This window comes from Gossypium hirsutum, chromosome D01 (assembly GCF_007990345.1).
Source record: "Gossypium hirsutum isolate 1008001.06 chromosome D01, Gossypium_hirsutum_v2.1, whole genome shotgun sequence".
In the NCBI taxonomy this organism is placed as follows: domain Eukaryota; kingdom Viridiplantae; phylum Streptophyta; class Magnoliopsida; order Malvales; family Malvaceae; genus Gossypium; species Gossypium hirsutum.
The window spans coordinates 9,526,854-9,541,461 of NC_053437.1; the positions used below are offsets into that span (position 1 = coordinate 9,526,854).

The following is a 14,608-nucleotide window of genomic DNA, read 5'->3' on the forward strand; positions in this document are numbered from 1 at the left end:
TTTTAATAACCCAAAGCATCTTTCAATAACATTACGTGCTGAGGCATGTTTCATATTAAAAAACTCTTGCGGAGAACTTGGTTGATAACCCTGACGCCATTCATTCAAATGATATCGTTGTCCTCTAAAAGGTGCAAGAAATCCCTCACAATTTGTGTACCCAGCATCAACTAGATAATAACAACCTATGAAATAATTTTTTTTAAAATGATTAATTCAGCACAAAAAAGTTTGATCTTAATGAATAATTCAAAGTCCTCTAACTATCCACTTTACCATGAGGAACGTTTAGTCCATGTCTTCTACTAATGGCATCTCGAAGAACCCGTCCATCAGCAACTGAACCTTCCCAACCAGGAAGAACATAAACAAATTGCATATCAGGTGCACAAACACCTAGCATATTTGTTGCTATGTCACCTTTTCGCGTTCGATATCTAGGTTTATCAACTGTTAGGACCCTAATCTTGATGTGGGTTCCATCAAGAGCACCTAAGCAATTCTATATCACATGATATAAAACCTTAAGTTAGAATACTAATTTAAATCTAAATCAACTAATGTTGTACAAGCTATATATAAAACTCAGTCCAATACCTTAAACCATTTCCACCTTGTGTCAGAAGAATCGGCTGTAATTGCCTCTGGCTTTTTAAATAACACATCTTGTAAGTGTATGACAGCATTTAAAACACTATGAAATGCTCTGCTAACAGTTTCCCCGGACCTTCTAAAGTGATGCTTGATAACTCGATTTTTCAGGTGATGGGAGATGATATGTAAAAACATTGCTACTTGCTCATCAACAATCATGTTTCTTGATGACTTCAATCCCCCTATCGATTCTAACATCTCACATAGTTTAAAAAAGGCAGTTCTATTCATCCTAACTTGTTCAACACAGGTCTCGTCACTAGCATATACAAGCTTTTTCACATAATCCCGTTTTGCATAAAAATCTAAGGTATAAGACCTAATCATTGGTCTATAAGTATGTAGGCTAAGGCTGGCACCCATTCTAAATAAGAACCAAATCACAATTCTACAGATTTCCAACCATATTGTCAATGGAATACCAATTCTTTTATGCCTCACACTTTGTGCAATTAAAGGCAGACGAGCCATTACTGCAACATATTAAAATTAGAACACAGTATCAAAGAATTGAAGTTGCAATTACACATTATCAAATAAAAATAAACAATACAACTTTAGAACACACGAAGCAAAAAAGTATCTATTAAATGATATCGTTGCAACTTTAATTTCGTTTCTTTATCAATCACCCAAACAATAATTATATAAAAATGATATATAACTGTTTTTTGTAAATTTAATCTCATTTACATCTACAAATAATTATATAAAAATAAAATTACAATGAATTCGAATTAAACAAAAAAAAATTTAATATTATTATCAAGTTTAAAAATTAACGTTAGCATTTTAATCGGTTAAAGTATCTAGGCTAATATTGATTGGTTTATTAAAGCATGTTCAAAGTTTGAACATTGATTAGTATGAAATGAAGGCATTAAAAGTTTATTAAAGCATGTTCACTAGCTGCATGATTTCACAAGTTCCCTACATTATAATGCTACTAACAAAGGTTTGGACAATTACAGCTTCATTAGTCAGAACAACATAGATTTGGACAATGATGACTTCATTTGACTGTTGTTGACAATCAACTTAGACGAATTCTCAAAAAGAGAAAAAAAAGGTATTAATTTGATTCAATATGAGTTAGTTTCAGATGCTTGCTTATTTTACAAGTCAAATGAAATGTGAGAAAGTTAAAAGCAATATATTTTAAGTAATCACTACTAATTAAGATATGTTTTGTATAAATTTAATGGAACAAATCAATTTTAAAAAACATATTAATCTATGATAATCTGTGTATAGAAAATTAAAAACAACAACAAAAGTAGGATGCATTTTGACTAGATATAAATATCATTTTCTCGACTCCAGGTGGCCAATCAAACTTGGTTGACAAGCATCTTGTGCAAACAAGCCTCCATTCCTTCTCTCTATACAGTTATCCAAGGAAGAAATATATACCCGATTGCATATATTATTTCACTTGAACCAACATTTTCTTACTTAGATATGACCTCAGTCAAAGCTTCCTATATGCTGAAATTAAATTATTACTACAGAATATTAAGCAAAATTTTCTTCAGCATCCATCATGGTCTACAAGAGAAAAGGAGAAGGCACTTAATAGTTACTATAAACAATACTTGGCTTTGCAATATTAATTTTAGTCTTCTTTTTTCTACCTAGTTGCATTTAACTTTGAGGAATAACAATAAATTCTAATGCTAATCGCGCAAAAGGTTCCTAAGGACAGACACTAGTAATAGATGGTCAGATTATCGGCCAAATCCGGGGTCTGAAAGAAACCTAAAATCACCAACACTTTGTACTATCTGCAAATGTTTTCCATCAAAACGACTTACAAACAGTTCTCAAGTATTGTGATTTAACATTGAGTTCAAAGATCTTAAAATGTATACATTATGACTGCCCTTTGAAGCTCATCTGTCATACATCAAACTACCTAATCATCAGCTTTCAAAATCAGAACAGAATAAAATCTAAAGAGCTCATCATTCAGCTTAGACCGGAAACATGAACACTAAGCTAAGGTAGCAATAGTCCAACTTTTAAAGGAGGCAGAGAATAAGGTAAATGTCTCTGTTTCTCCTCACAGGTCATGAAAACAAATTTTATTTCCTACATATATATAAGACAAGCAGGATACACCTCTCGATAATGATAAGAGTAGTCTGTCAATCAAACGTAAGAAGCCACTGCAAACAATTGTATAGCTTTTGAGTTCAAAAACTATAAATACAAACATGCAATCGGGGGAAACTAACCTGTAATGAGCAAATCGGGGAAGAGAGCGATGAAGAAGTGCTGGAGCAAAGAACCTGTAATGATCAACAACCAAACAAATAATGAAAAAAAAAACCATAACCAGCAAGAAACGAAATGCCGATTTACCAAGAACTGAAACAATCGCATGCAGAGAGGAAAGAAATAGGTTACTCAGAGGCGGAGATTACTCACTTGCCGATTCAAAGCGTCCGGAGATCTGAGACCATCGAGTCAGAGAAAGATGCAAAGATGAAATCGGGAGCGGTTGGAGGTTTGGTTCGCTGGCACCTTCTGTTGATGTTGGGAGGGAGAGGGTCGGCTGGAGCTTGATTTCGCCAAGGGGAGGGTAAAACAAACACCGATTACCTAATCTTTGCTTTTGCAAGGGATTAGAAATCGGCGCTGAAGCAGACAATATGCCGAACCCGTCCGCAACGGATTACGCCCGTATTAGGGCAATACAGCGAACCAAATGGCGTATTGAGTGGGGCCACCGAATCGGGGTGTAATGGCTAATCCATTACACCCAACCAAACAAATTGTAAAAGTCTCAAATTTGGGTGAGTTTGGATGGGCAGTGCGTTTATCTGCTGTTAGTGTAAAAACAGCGGTGGCGGTGAGATTAAATACTATAGCGATACTGTAGCGTGAGATTAAAAATAAACTAGACGCACTGCACCGCAGCCAATCGCCATCCAAACCCACCACTTATTTTAATTAACAATGTTAAAATCTCATTCATTCCAAGAAACCAAATGAGATAATTAATAAGTTGATAATCATAACAAGTCGATCATGTTATTGATCTAATATTAAGTTGATTGATGGTAGATTCAATGTTTGATCTTATGTTTATAAATTTTTGTGTAAAAAAAACACCGTAATAATTTTAATTAAAAATAGATAAAAGTGATTATTTTTTGAAATAAAATTATTTATAAAATTTTATTTTAAATTTTTTTTATCACAAGTCGATACTTTCCTTGCTTAAGACGAACCGACAAATCAACTCCTGACACATTCCCAAGATCCAATGCATGAAGCAGCTTTCAGTAGCCCATCTTTCGCATGTGCCATCCAGGAACTCGCACGTGCCACTTCTCCTCTGCCCCCCTCTGCTTTTCCTTTGCTAAGATTCCTCCACCTAAAACAAATAAATCAATTCAAAAAAGAAAAAAAAAGAGAAAGAAAAAGAAACTCCCACCATCAAAATCTTAAAAACCCCTAAAAATTAGGGGTTTTCGCTAAAAAAATTGGGAATTTCTTCCATTTTTCATGAATTAATCATCCTAGATTTAGGTTTCTAGGAAGTTTGAGAAGAATTTTCTTTTTCTTTTTGTTTGTTCAAGCTGAAAAATGGAGTCGATTTTAGCTCGAGCATTGGAGTACACTTTGAAGTACTGGCTTAAATCTTTCTCAAGATATCAGTTCAAATTACAAGGCCGTACAGTTCAACTTTCCAATTTAGGTATATCTTTTGATCTTTGGATCTAAATTTTGGCTTCCATTTCAGTTTTTTTTCTTTTTAAATTATGTTTGGATTTGATAGATATAAACGGCGATGTTCTACATGCGAGTATGGGATTGCCGCCTGCTTTGAATGTGGCGACTGCAAAAGTTGGAAAATTGGAGATCATTGTGAGTTTCTTCTTTTTTTTTGGGGGGGGATTTGAATTGGAAAACTGATGATTACTTAGGTTAATTTCTAGTTTTAAGTTATTGAGGCTTTTAGATGCAAGGTTAGGGAACTGATTATATTTCATCTTAGATTGGGCTTTTTTTAAAAAAAAAATTGTGTATGGGGACAATTCAGTGTGAAGTTAAGAGGTTTTTAATAGTTTATTTGCTCGTAGCTAATATGAAATGTGGAGTATTATTATTTGCTGGTACTTAGTTTTGGATACTGTTATACATATATTTTTCTTTATTCTTAAATGGAAATTCATCTATACTTGCTTGAGTTGACCTATATGGGAAGGGGAATTTGGTCTTGAGACAGTAGAAATGTAAGGTTGACATTGTCCACATTTTTCATTTGTTTTGCCTCAGCATATTGTGATCTTAATTTCTTGAACTTATAAATTTTCCCTAAATTTTTTCATGATAGCTCCCTTATGTCAGTAATGTGCAAATCGAGCCAATTGTAGTTCAAATTGATAGGCTTGATTTGGTTCTGGAGGAAAATTCTGATGTTGATTCTCCTAGGAGCTCAAGCGGGTAATGCAGATTTACCTTCAATGTTATGTTTCAAAACTAAGATCACATTCGTAAATTTGTAGTTTGGCATGTTGTACTGTTCTTAAAAGCAACTTGTATCTACTTCTGTGCTTACAGCATGCAATCGTCCACCAGCTCAGGGAAGGGTAGTGGTTATGGGTTTGCTGACAAGGTTAGACACTTTCTTTGGTAAGGTTGTAGATTACTGTTTGCCTTGGAATGTCAAACAATTTATGGATTTAAATGCTAAAAGGTTAGCACATTTGTAGTGCCTACTTTGTCTTCAAGTTGCCATTTCCCTATTATAGTTTTGAACTACAATTAAATCTTGATCTTACATCAAGTAAGTGAAAATAAAATTCCAGTAACTAAATTTACAAAATTCCTCAATTTGGTTGAATTACTAGTTTGTGCATGTCATTAGCAACATGGAAGAAGGTTTAGATACAAAATACGTACTTCATGTTTTGTCCTTTTATTATTTTCAGATTGCAGATGGAATGACCATTCAGGTTCAGACAGTCAATCTTCTACTTGAAACTCGTGGCGGTACTCGTGCCAAAGGGGGGGCAGCTTGGTAAAATCTTTTGTTTTCAGTTTTTATGCTAATTCTTGGTCAGAAACTGTCTGATTTATTGCATGGTAGTTGACATATGCATACTGTCTATTTATTTGTACTTGTCTTCTTTTGTGTCTGTCATTTGTACTGATGGTTATAATAGAAATTAATTTTAATTTGTAGAACTATGCTCATTAAAAGAAGAAATTATCCTACAATAAGAGTGCCCCTTTTTCTTAGAAGTTTACTTGTACATTATGTTTATGCATTTCATTTAACTGTACATGATCATTTTATAAGTAAAAGAATCCTCTGATTGTGTTACAAAATATAGTTTTTAAACTTCTTATTGAAGTGCATTTAGCTCTGATATTGTCTCTAGATTTTTGGAAGTCTCTAAATATCAGATTCTTGTTAGGGTTCAGTGCATTTTTCATTACAAGCGATCTTATCTTCAGTGGAAGAGGAAAATTTATGAACATTTTACATCTTTGCATGATATATTGTTTATTCTGTATCTATTTTGGGGAAACCAGTTCATCATTTAGTTCCTTATTGGTGAACTTGATGGGGGATTTCAATATTTGTACTTTTTATATATAAATTACTAAAATACCTTTCTTATTTTTTCCCTTTTTGTGCACTTCAAGTGGTTAATTTGTTCAAATAACAAATTTCTTTGATTGTCAGTGGAACTTGTATGGATCTCTTACCCTGTTGCATTTCTTACTCATGTTATGCATTTTTTCAGGGCACCACCCATGGCATCTATCACAATGCGCAACATTTTACTATATACTACTAATGAAAATTGGCAGGTAAATTGCATATTATTGTGTCGTAATCTCTCTAACAGTTTTCTTATGTATGAATGCATATTTAAAAATTTTTGTTTTTTCAGGCTGTAAATCTTAAGGAAGCACGAGATTTCTCCTCAAATAAAAATTTCATATATGTTTTCAAGGTAACATAGTATAGACTTGTGATTCCCTCTCTTCCTCCATAATCCATCTATATATGTGTGCATAGGGGTATGTATATTCCTTACTGCAATGCTTTATGTTAAATGTTTTATCCATTTGTGCCTTAGTTTTCTGTCGTGAGTATATTTAAGTTATTTTTTTCATCGCAGTGCCTAATGATACTAAATTCTTTTCTTCCAGAAACTAGAATGGGAATCTCTATCTATTGATCTCCTGCCTCATCCTGATATGTTCAGTGATGCTAATTTAGCACGTTCTCAAGTGGGATCAACACAAAGAGATGATGATGGCGCAAAGCGTGTTTTCTTTGGTGGAGAACGTTTTCTCGAAGGCATATCTGGAGAGGCTTATGTAATCAGATCATGCATTTCCAATTGATTTTGGTGAACTTTATGTTATTTTAAACTGTTGTGTGGTGGCAGAGTGTTTTCTGGTTTTCAGGATGTCTTTAAAGCTTTTATTTTTTTCTCCCTTTAGATCACAGTACAGAGGACAGAATTAAATGCTGCACTAGGCCTTGAGGTTCAGTTACATGTTACAGAGGCGGTTTGTCCTGCATTAAGTGAACCAGGTAATAAGGTAGCCAGTTTTCTAACTGCTTGTTTCATCATTTGAATTAAATATATGGTACTAACAAAGCATGAAATTATGGGACAACTACGTAAGCAGGGCTCCGAGCTCTTCTCCGCTTCTTGACTGGATTGTATGTATGTCTAAATAGAGGAGACGTTGATCTAAATGCTCAGCAGGTTTTACGTTTTATCTACTATCATTCACTTGATACTTCTCTGTCTTCTTATTAACTTGTTATGGGTAACTTATACTGAGTTTTTCCTCTCTGAACTGGCAGCGATCTGTTGAATCAGCAGGACGGTCTCTAGTTTCTGTTGTTGTGGACCACATATTTCTTTGTATCAAGGACAATGGTTTGTTTACTTTTTGGTGATTTTGTTTTACTCACATGGACACAGCCATATTTTGATAACCAGTTGTTATGTATTTAGAGCAGCATATAACACTCTTAGACCTAAATGGAAGTTGAAGCTAAAACTGAGTAGAGTAGATGGGTAGAAATGTGAGGAGTCAGACTGTAGTGTGAACCACATTATCCGCTTGTTGAGAGGAAAAATTTTCGTCAATTTATTGCAAACAGGGTAGTGCAAGCTATTTACTCTTTCACCTGCCCTCTTCTATTCTAGCATACTGCTAATTATTTATTATAACTTTTCCCAAAACTGTTCGAATTTGCTTGCAGAGTTCCAACTTGAACTTTTGATGCAGTCGCTCCTCTTTTCTCGGGTATTTTCCTATGAAACTTGGATCTTTTTAACATGATACCAACTTATTTTCCTGATTAAATTCTGGTTTTATAGATGCATCTTATTTTAATTTTCTGACAGAGAATTCTTGCATGATTATAACTTTTCAGATTTTTATGACTTGGAGAAAATGAACAATTAAACATCATATTCTATAAAGCCTTAATTAGAAGGCACCACACTGTCTTTTCATGTAAAAATTTGAAATATAAATGATACAATATTATCATGTTTTGAGATAATATTTTCGCTTTTGATTGAAAGCTTATTAATTTGTTCTAAAAACAATCCTAGATCTTTGACACAATCTACTGATCTGTATTAGTAACTTCTAATAGCTCCTTAGTATACCTGGCTATAAGCATTACTTGTCTTTTACTTTGCATTACCTGCTCTCCAAACTTCTTCATTTTATTTGAAAATGGTATGAACATTGTGATATTTGCTTCCATGCACTTCCTATCCGTGGCCCGTGACACTAGACTCTTGTTATGGAGTCATGTTATGCGGGATGTAGGCAATCTTATGTTAGAATGTTCTGTTCCTGCAGTCCAGTGTCTCTGATGGGGAAAATTCTCGTCATTTGTCTAAGGTTATGGTCGGTGGGCTGTTTTTAAGGTAAATTTTGTCATGTTTCACTTTTCCAATGAATTGTCTGTGATGGTTTCAGACTAGCTATGATCTCCTATTATTGCTTCTGTATTTGGGGGTTTAACCATCTTTGTGGGTTTCCTTATCTTTTTGGTATAATCACCTGATAACTTGATTAATTTTTATTTTAGGACAAGTTAGTCTTACTTTTATGATTAGCAGTTATAGCTTCTGAAAAACTGGAAATTTTAGCTACAAATGCCATTTATTATCTTTATGGTACTTACCTATAGTCATTTGAAGTTTTTTCTTCTTGAAGTTCTACTATACCATTTACTATCAAGTCAAGTTCAATTCTTGTTTTCATTTTTTTTTCTGCGGAAATGATTTTTGTACTTCAATTTTTTCTTAAGCTTAGTTCAAAACTAATACATGAATGTGTGTATGAATGACCTGGTGTAATCTTTTTCTTGCTTGTTCATCTTCATTTTGGAAGTATTACTGTTTATGTCGAATTTAACATGTGGGTGGCATGATGCAGGGATACATTTTCGCGGCCTCCCTGTACGTTAGTGCAACCATCTATGGAGGCTGTTACTGATTCTTGTCTTCGTATTCCTAACTTTGGTATCAGTTATTATTTTATGTTACATAGAAATTTTCATCATGTGAATGTATATATAATCTGTTTATAGTTTAGATTACTAGAATTTATGTTTCTGTTTGCGGTATTGAATATCAGGTAAGGATTTTTGTCCTCCGATATATCCTCTGGCTGAGCAGCAATGGCAGTTAACTGTGGGTGTTCCTTTGATAGCCCTCCACTCTCTTCAAGTCAAACCCTCTCCACTCCCCCCATCTTTTGCTTCGCAAACTGTAATTGATTGCCAGCCTCTTATGGTATGATTTCATAAGTTTGATACACAATTAATTTTGCCAATTATATTAACTTTCATTACTTAATATCTTTTTAAAATTCATCATTCAGATACATCTTCAGGAAGAATCTTGTTTGAGGATATCTTCCTTCTTAGCCGATGGAATAGTTGTCAATCCTGGTTCTATTTTACCAGATTCTTCTGTAAATTCCCTTGTGTTCACTCTCAAGGAGTTAGATATTAGTGTTCCTTTGGACATAGGCAAAATGGATAATCCTGGTGGTGGAGATAACCATATCAGGCCAAAGTCATTTGCTGGAGCTAGGCTTCATTTTGAAAAGGTGTTTTTCTCTGAGTCACCATCTCTAAAACTCAAGCTCCTGAACCTGGAGAAAGATCCTGCTTGTTTCTGTCTATGGGATGGTCAACCTATTGATGCTAGCATGAAGAAATGGACTGCTGGAGCTTCACAACTAAGTTTGTCTTTGGAAACAACTGCTGGCTTAACTGGAGTTCAAAGTTCTCTTCACTGGTCTTCAGGCTTGTGGAAGTGTGTTGAGCTGAAAGAAGCTTCTATTGAGTTAGCTATGGTATCTGCTGATGGGAGCCCCTTAACAGTTGTGCCTCCTCCAGGTGGTGTCGTTAGAATAGGGGTTGCTTGTGAACAATTTATGTCTAATACATCAGTTGAGCAGTTGTTTTTTGTCTTGGATCTCTATGGGTATATTGGTAGAGTTAGTGAAAAGATTGCAGTGGCTGGAAAGAATAAAAGACCAAATAGAAACATGGATGATACTTTGGGTGGAAGACTGATGGAGAAAGTTCCTAGTGATACTGCTGTAAGTTTAGCAGTAAACGTCCTTCAGCTTAGATTTCTCGAATCATACTCATTGGATATCCAGGGCACGCCTTTAGTTCAGTTTATTGGAAATAATCTTTTCCTTAAAGTCTCTCACAGAACTCTTGGTGGTGCTATGGCTGTTTCATCTACTTTGTGTTGGGAGATTGTTCAGGTGGACTGCGTAGAGACAGAGGGAAACGTTGTCCACAATAATGGAATGCTGGTAGACTCAGTTGAAAATGGTTCTCTTGTAACTGGGAATGGATTTTCTCCGTTAAGAGCTGTTTTTTGGGTACACAACAAGCAGAAGTGCCTATCAAGTGGAAAAGCTTCAGTAATTCCATTTCTTGACATAAGCATTGTGCATGTCATTCCTTTTGATGAGAGGGACAAAGAGTGTCATAGTTTAAGTGTGTCAGCTTGTATATCAGGTGTGCGCTTAGGTGGAGGAATGAATTATACTGAAGCTTTGCTACATCGATTTGGAATTATTGGGCCTGATGGTGGTCCCAGCATGGAGCTTTCTAAGGGCTTAGAGAACTTGTCATCTGGGCCACTGTCAAAACTTTTAAAACCTTCAGCTTTTGTTGATAATGATCTTGTTGATGGTATGGGACTTAATCTGTTGTGATTTTTTGTTTTGTTAGTTACTCTCTTATAAATGACTGTAGAGTTTCCCTTTTGGATTTTACTCTTGTAGTTTAACTGTAATGTCTTAAATTTTGTCCAGGTGGAACCTTGGGAGGGGAGAAAGATGATAAGTTTTTGCAGCTGGGAATGCCAGATGATGTGGATGTATCCATTGAGTTACAAGACTGGTTATTTGCTCTTGAAGGTGTGCAAGAAATGGCTGAAAGTTGGTGGTTCGAGAAAGAAGTCCTGGACAGAGAGCAGAGGTGTTGGCACATGACTTTCCGAAGTTTGCAAGTAAAAGCAAAAGGTAGTCCGAAGGATTTCCCAGATGGAAAAGGGATTTCAAATGGAATCCGGAGATATCCTGTTGAGTTGGTCACGGTAAGAATCTTTTTACTATGTGAGCAAAACTGAGCTGTTTTTGCTATTTCTCTGCATTTTGTTTTGAGTGTTAGAAGGATGTATAATGGTCTAGGTGTGTCTAGGGTAGGTTTTTTCCTATGGTTGGGAGGTTATTGGAGGGTCTGGCCCTTGAAGTTGTCCTCTGATGATAAGATGGGTGAAAGGGTTTTATTTACTTTTTATTTATTTCTTATCTCTGTTGGTTTTAGAAGGTTAATACTTAGTAGCCAAGCAACGCATAGTTTGTATATACTTTGTAGAATCTGGTGATCATCCTCATTTCTCAGGCACATTAGCACTAGAATTTTGATTTGGAATTGTCACAAGACGAGGGAATTAGAAATCTGAAATTCTGGTTTAGTTAGTTTCTACTTTTGTGTCAACCCAAAGACAGAAGCACCTTTGCCCCCTAGCAGTTGACCTTATTTCATGTGAATGTCAATTCTTGCTTTTAGTTATTACTTTCTAAAAGTGAAAATTGCTTGTAGGTCTGTGTGGAAGGCTTGGAGACCTTCAAGCCTCAGGCACAGAGGAGCCTATCACCTGCAAATGGCTTCAAAGAAAGTTTTGAGATATTAGGAGGGATAAATCTTGAAGTTCATATGCTGATATCAGAAGATAATGTTGAGAATGAAACAGTCAACTGGGTGGTGGAAAACATGAAATTTTCTGTCAAACAACCGGTAATGACATCTTACTTTTGAAGAAGTTGATTACAGCCAATAATGGTCAATCAATCTTAATTAAGGTTTCTCTCTTCCTGTAGATTGAGGCCATTGTTACCAAGGAAGAACTTCAGCACCTTGCTTTCTTATGCAAGTCTGAGGTTGATTCAATGGGTCGTATAGCTGCAGGAGTCTTGCGGCTGCTCAAGCTGGAAAACTTGCTCGGCAAGGATGCCATAGATAAACTTAGCAACCTAGGTAAGTGTGATTTGGTAAAGTTATTTTATTCAAGTTAAAAAGTAACATACCGCCGGACCTTTTGAATGAGCTGTAAGTTTTAATGATGTAGGAATTGAGAGATTTGACAAGATTTTCTCATCGGATAAGCTCAACCGAGGGAACAGTGCTGGAAGTATTGGGCAGTCTCCATTATCAAAAGTGATTAATGAAGAACAGCGCTCAACTATCGCTTTGCTCGAGGAGGCAGTTTTGGATTCACAAGCCAAGTGTGCCACGCTCGTTACTGAATTATCTAATGCAGAGTCTTCTGAGGAGAATCTTACGGATATTAAAGAACTGAGACAGAAACTAGATAGAATGCAGATTTTGGTGGCGCAATTGCAAGGTCAGATGTGAAATAGGAATTTTCTTCTCATTCTTTGTTGTAAAACTTTGGGTACCATCATATAGTTTACTCAATTCTTTCTGTATATAGGAACACATATATAAATACATGCGTGAGGTTAGTTAAGCATAGAAGAAGGCTTATTTATAGGTGTAATCAGAAATTTTGTATCCTAAAGATTGATATTTTTTCTTATAAACGTTTAAACAAGCATATCTTGTGATTGAAGGCAGCTGCAATGCCTCGACTTTTTGCTGAAATCTGATTGGGTAGCTGATTATAGTAGGTTGCACACAAACAAACAAAAATATTTCGATATTTTTCCTAAATCTTGAGCTCTAAAATTCAATCCCTAAATACTAAAATTCCAAACCCTAAACCCTTAATTATAATTTAATTAATTAACTACAAAATTAGGATAATTAGTCTAAAAATATTGTTGTTGCACCGGTGATATATAATCTTGATATTAATTAACAATCATTTAAAAAAAAATTGTGAAGTTTAATTTATATAATGATTCCTAAAAACTAACATTTTCTAGCATAATGCTAATAAAATTTAAACTCATAACAATTATCCAAAGCCTGAGATTTGTAGAGGTTTTTATTGGAAGAAGTTTTGAAAGTGTTCTATTTCGAGAGTAGATGAACTTTTTAATACATTTGAATTTGTCTTTTGAGGAGATTTTGTGTCTTGACTCTGCTCATAAAAGAAGTTTGCAAAATGTCATTCATGCCTTTTAAAGATAAAGAGTGGAAGCGCCTCACTTATAAAGAAAATTAGAGAATTTGTATTGGTTGGATTTGAACTTATAACACATAGATTATAGGTTGTTTATAGGTAGGCATAGAATCATTTGTGCATAAAATTTTGTGGAGACAATTATGGACTTGTAAAGGGATTTGTTGACTCTTGGTTAACCATATTTTGAAAACTTCTTCTAAAATAAATTGAAATAACTCAATAAACTTTATTAATTTATAATATAAAATTTAAGAGATTGATATTTGAAAAATATGATTTTGAATTTTTTTTCAAGTTACAATATCGTTGATAAAAAAAATATAAAGGTGAATTATAGAATTGAACACTAAATTAAGGCTAAAATTATATTTTGATTATCAAACTTTCAAAAGTTACGTAATAGTCATTAACGTCATTGAGTTGTTATATTTTAATCACTAACCCATTAATTTCCTCTTCCGTTTAACGAAATACTAATGTGGTAGGATAATTAAAGGGATTAATAAGTAATTTGGTTACATAAGTGTAACTAAAACATTAATTTGTTTTTCTAGATTTTTTTTATAAATAATCTTATAAATTTTAAAAATTTGAGAATTTAGTTACTAAAATTATAAAAAAGAATTTAAAAATAAAAATAATAAAAGGTGGAAGAAGAAGTCAGTTTATAAATTATTGGACTAAATTTATAAAATGTTGGATAGTCCCACCAGGTGAAGAAGAAATCAGTTGACTTGAAAATTCAATATTAAACAGGACCAAATTAATTTAGGTTTAATTTACATCGCTTTTCTCACTTTGGTTAACGTAATGGCTATAATATTACGACGTCATGTGTCAGATGATAATATTATCATGACATCGTCATCCAAAAAATTTAAAAAATCTTTACAAATTGTGAAAAAAATTAAAAAAATTAAAAAATTAAAATTTGAGAAGGCAAAACAGGTATATATGCAATTAGCACTTAGAGCATGTTTGGTTGGGTGTATTGGCTAATCGGTGGGCCCCACTTAAGCCTCCTTTATTCCATTGTTTGGTTCATGGTAATGCTATTACGGGTGTAATACATTCCTGACCTAATCGGTGAAATCCACCGATATGTAATACATCCCCAAAGCTCAGTTTAGGTGCTGCTTCGTTTACCCTACCTGTTTTACCCTCCCGATTGGCTTCCCCATTGCGTCTCCTCTTCCTTCCTTCTGCCTTCTACCGATTTGCTCAAGTTTCAACCGATTTGCTCCCTCTGTCTCTCA

At 34.5% G+C, this 14,608-nt stretch overlaps 1 protein-coding gene across 2 annotated transcripts; it reads left to right on the forward strand.

Annotated features, from left to right (window-relative positions):
• The first annotated feature begins 3,909 nt into the window (after positions 1-3,909).
• On the forward strand, positions 3,910-12,818 carry LOC107906724 (uncharacterized). 2 transcript variants are annotated; one of them, XM_016833810.2, is made up of 20 exons: positions 3,910-4,360; positions 4,442-4,530; positions 5,000-5,109; positions 5,227-5,281; positions 5,598-5,686; positions 6,420-6,486; positions 6,570-6,632; positions 6,832-7,002; positions 7,129-7,222; positions 7,321-7,400; positions 7,502-7,577; positions 7,907-7,950; positions 8,521-8,588; positions 9,103-9,188; positions 9,304-9,461; positions 9,550-10,888; positions 11,011-11,294; positions 11,804-11,998; positions 12,082-12,238; positions 12,330-12,818. In XM_016833810.2, the coding sequence occupies exons 1-20, from the start codon at positions 4,249-4,251 to the stop codon at positions 12,614-12,616; spliced, it is 3,624 nt and encodes a 1,207-aa protein (XP_016689299.2). In that variant the 5' UTR covers positions 3,910-4,248; the 3' UTR covers positions 12,617-12,818. The 2 variants fall into 2 exon arrangements, with proteins under 2 accessions (XP_016689299.2, XP_016689301.2); XM_016833812.2 differs by lacking the exons at positions 3,910-4,360; positions 4,442-4,530; positions 5,000-5,109 and having other exon boundaries at positions 5,249-5,298.
• The last annotated feature ends 1,790 nt before the right edge of the window (positions 12,819-14,608 follow it).